At 53.9% G+C, this 2,014-nt stretch overlaps 2 protein-coding genes across 20 annotated transcripts in view; both read left to right on the top strand.

Moving 5' to 3' along the window:
- The window catches only part of LOC113206702 (uncharacterized), a 50,267-nt gene that overhangs the window by 11,551 nt on the left and 36,702 nt on the right, over positions 1-2,014 (top strand). The window lies entirely within an intron of this gene.
- The window catches only part of LOC113209649 (uncharacterized), an 11,729-nt gene continuing 9,721 nt past the window's right edge, over positions 7-2,014 (top strand). The window contains exon 1 of the mRNA XM_052268789.1: positions 7-238. Coding sequence (XP_052124749.1) covers positions 158-238 — 81 coding nt within the window. The 5' untranslated portion in view covers positions 7-157. The remainder of the gene's footprint in view (positions 239-2,014) is intronic.

A 2,014-nucleotide genomic window follows, 5' to 3' on the forward strand; every position in this document is an offset into this window, starting at 1 on the left:
TGCACCCACACCACCTGCAGCTGCGCCCACACCACCTGCAGCTGCACCCCCACCACCTGCAGCTACGCCCACACCACCTGCAGCTGCGCCCACACCTGCTGCAGCCCCCCTCGCCGCCCGGGGCCCGCAACCTGCCGAGGCGCTGCCCCCGCGGGACATGATTGTGAGCATTATCAGCTACAGTGGACCCGACTACTTCCAGCAGGAGAAGGCCGCCTTGTTGCGGGACGCGCCAGGGGTGAGTGTGCGCCGGACCTCGAGCCTCACGGCCCGCTCGAGGCTGCGGGGAGCGGCCCGGTAAACTGCAGACAGTGCCGCACGTTACCGGCCGCCCTGAGAGTGACTCTGTTCTGACGCAGGTGACCCAGCTGGTGCGTGTGTACTGCCACAGGGACCCCGCCTGGAGCCTCCAGCTGCTGCAGCGCGCCGCACCCACGCTGGAGCGGCTGGAGGTGTTCCTCCCCCGCGAGGCCCACCTGCGCGCGCTGCTCGGCATGCCGCGGCTGAGGAGGCTGCACTTGGAGTGTAATGATGCCCTGGAGGCCCAGCCCCCCGAGCTGCCCGAGCTGCCCGCCCTGCCGCCGGGACACGCCGGCCTGCAGTGGCTCAGGGTGTACTCCCTCCCCCGTGCCACGACACAGTCCCTGCTGCGGGCGCACGGTGGCACGCTGGAGGGACTGGAGCTGTGGGTGGGCACGGCGGGGAGTGGAGGGTGGCCATACAGCTGCGGCGACCTGCACTCGCTGCTGCAGCAGAGCGGGCTGCGGGCGCTCAGGAGGCTCGTGCTGCGGAGGTACTGGTGGCACGATTTAGCCGCCTGCAAGAAGCAGCGCGCCGAGGTGCGGCGGGTGTTGCCCGGGGCCGAGGTGTTGTGCGGCACGTGTGAACTATTAAAAAAGTTATTCATAGCAGTTTTGATATTAATTTTTGTAATGAAGTTCGTGATGTCATAACATTGTTGTAAAAAGTAACACGCCCTGTTATGAAAATTCATAGAAGTTGTGAAATTTAAGAATCGTTGAGACTTTTCCTTAACATTTTATTACTTTTGATAGCTTGTTATGACTTTCTATAACATGTTATGACTTTTGATAACATGTGACTTTTCAGAACTGTTAAATGTTCAAAAACTAGTAAAACACACATGTTTTGATTTTTACAATGATGCTATAGTTCTTGAGTTAACTCGTGAAAGTGAAACACGGGAACAGAGGGGGAAATGTGGTTTAACCATATGTGGAGGACGGGTGAGACCCCGGGGGCAGACGACGAACCACACCGGCAGCCGTCGCTCCTCCTCTGCTGTATCCCTGCCTATAATCAGCCACCCACCCTGATATACAACATCCTCCCACGGGCGCCCCGTAGGCGAATGGTTAAGCGGGCGGGTTCACAACCCGCAGGTCCAGGCGGAGTTCGGGTAACCTGCGGTTACCAAAGAGGTCTGACAACACTGGAGCGAAAGAGAAGTGAGGAGAAGAAGGCATGTGAGGTGAAAATTATTGTTTTTTTCTTTTAAACGAGTTGACATTTTACAACTCGTGTTATGAATTTTCACAACTTGTGTTATTAATTTTCATAGCAAGTATGTTATTAATTTTCATAACACTTATGTTATTAAATTTACAAACAATGTTTGTGTTAATGCTTCCAGTAAATGTTATTAAATTTAAGAGGAGGGACGGAGGGACAGGTCTAGGGGCGGCGAGCAGCAGGGCCCGCAGGGCCACCGGGGCGTGTTCGGGTTCAGGCAGAGAACACTCCTCACAAATTGTTCCCAAGTCACCCTCGCTCTTTTCTGGCAGAGACTACAACGGCGCAGCTAGTCCGAGTCCTTAGCGGCTTTACCGAGCGGGCGCCTCAGATGTGATGTAATGACATTTGGTATTCAGAATCACTAGCCGAGTTTACATCGAATTTACATCAAATACAAGTTTTATTCTCAATAGTATGTACAGTCAATATTTGGCCTACAAAAAATATATCTTTGTTTACAAAATAAATAATACAACTA

Source organism: Frankliniella occidentalis, unplaced genomic scaffold (genome assembly GCF_000697945.3).
Source record: "Frankliniella occidentalis isolate FOCC.00 unplaced genomic scaffold, Focc_3.1 Scaffold76, whole genome shotgun sequence".
Taxonomy (NCBI): Eukaryota; Metazoa; Arthropoda; class Insecta; order Thysanoptera; family Thripidae; genus Frankliniella; species Frankliniella occidentalis.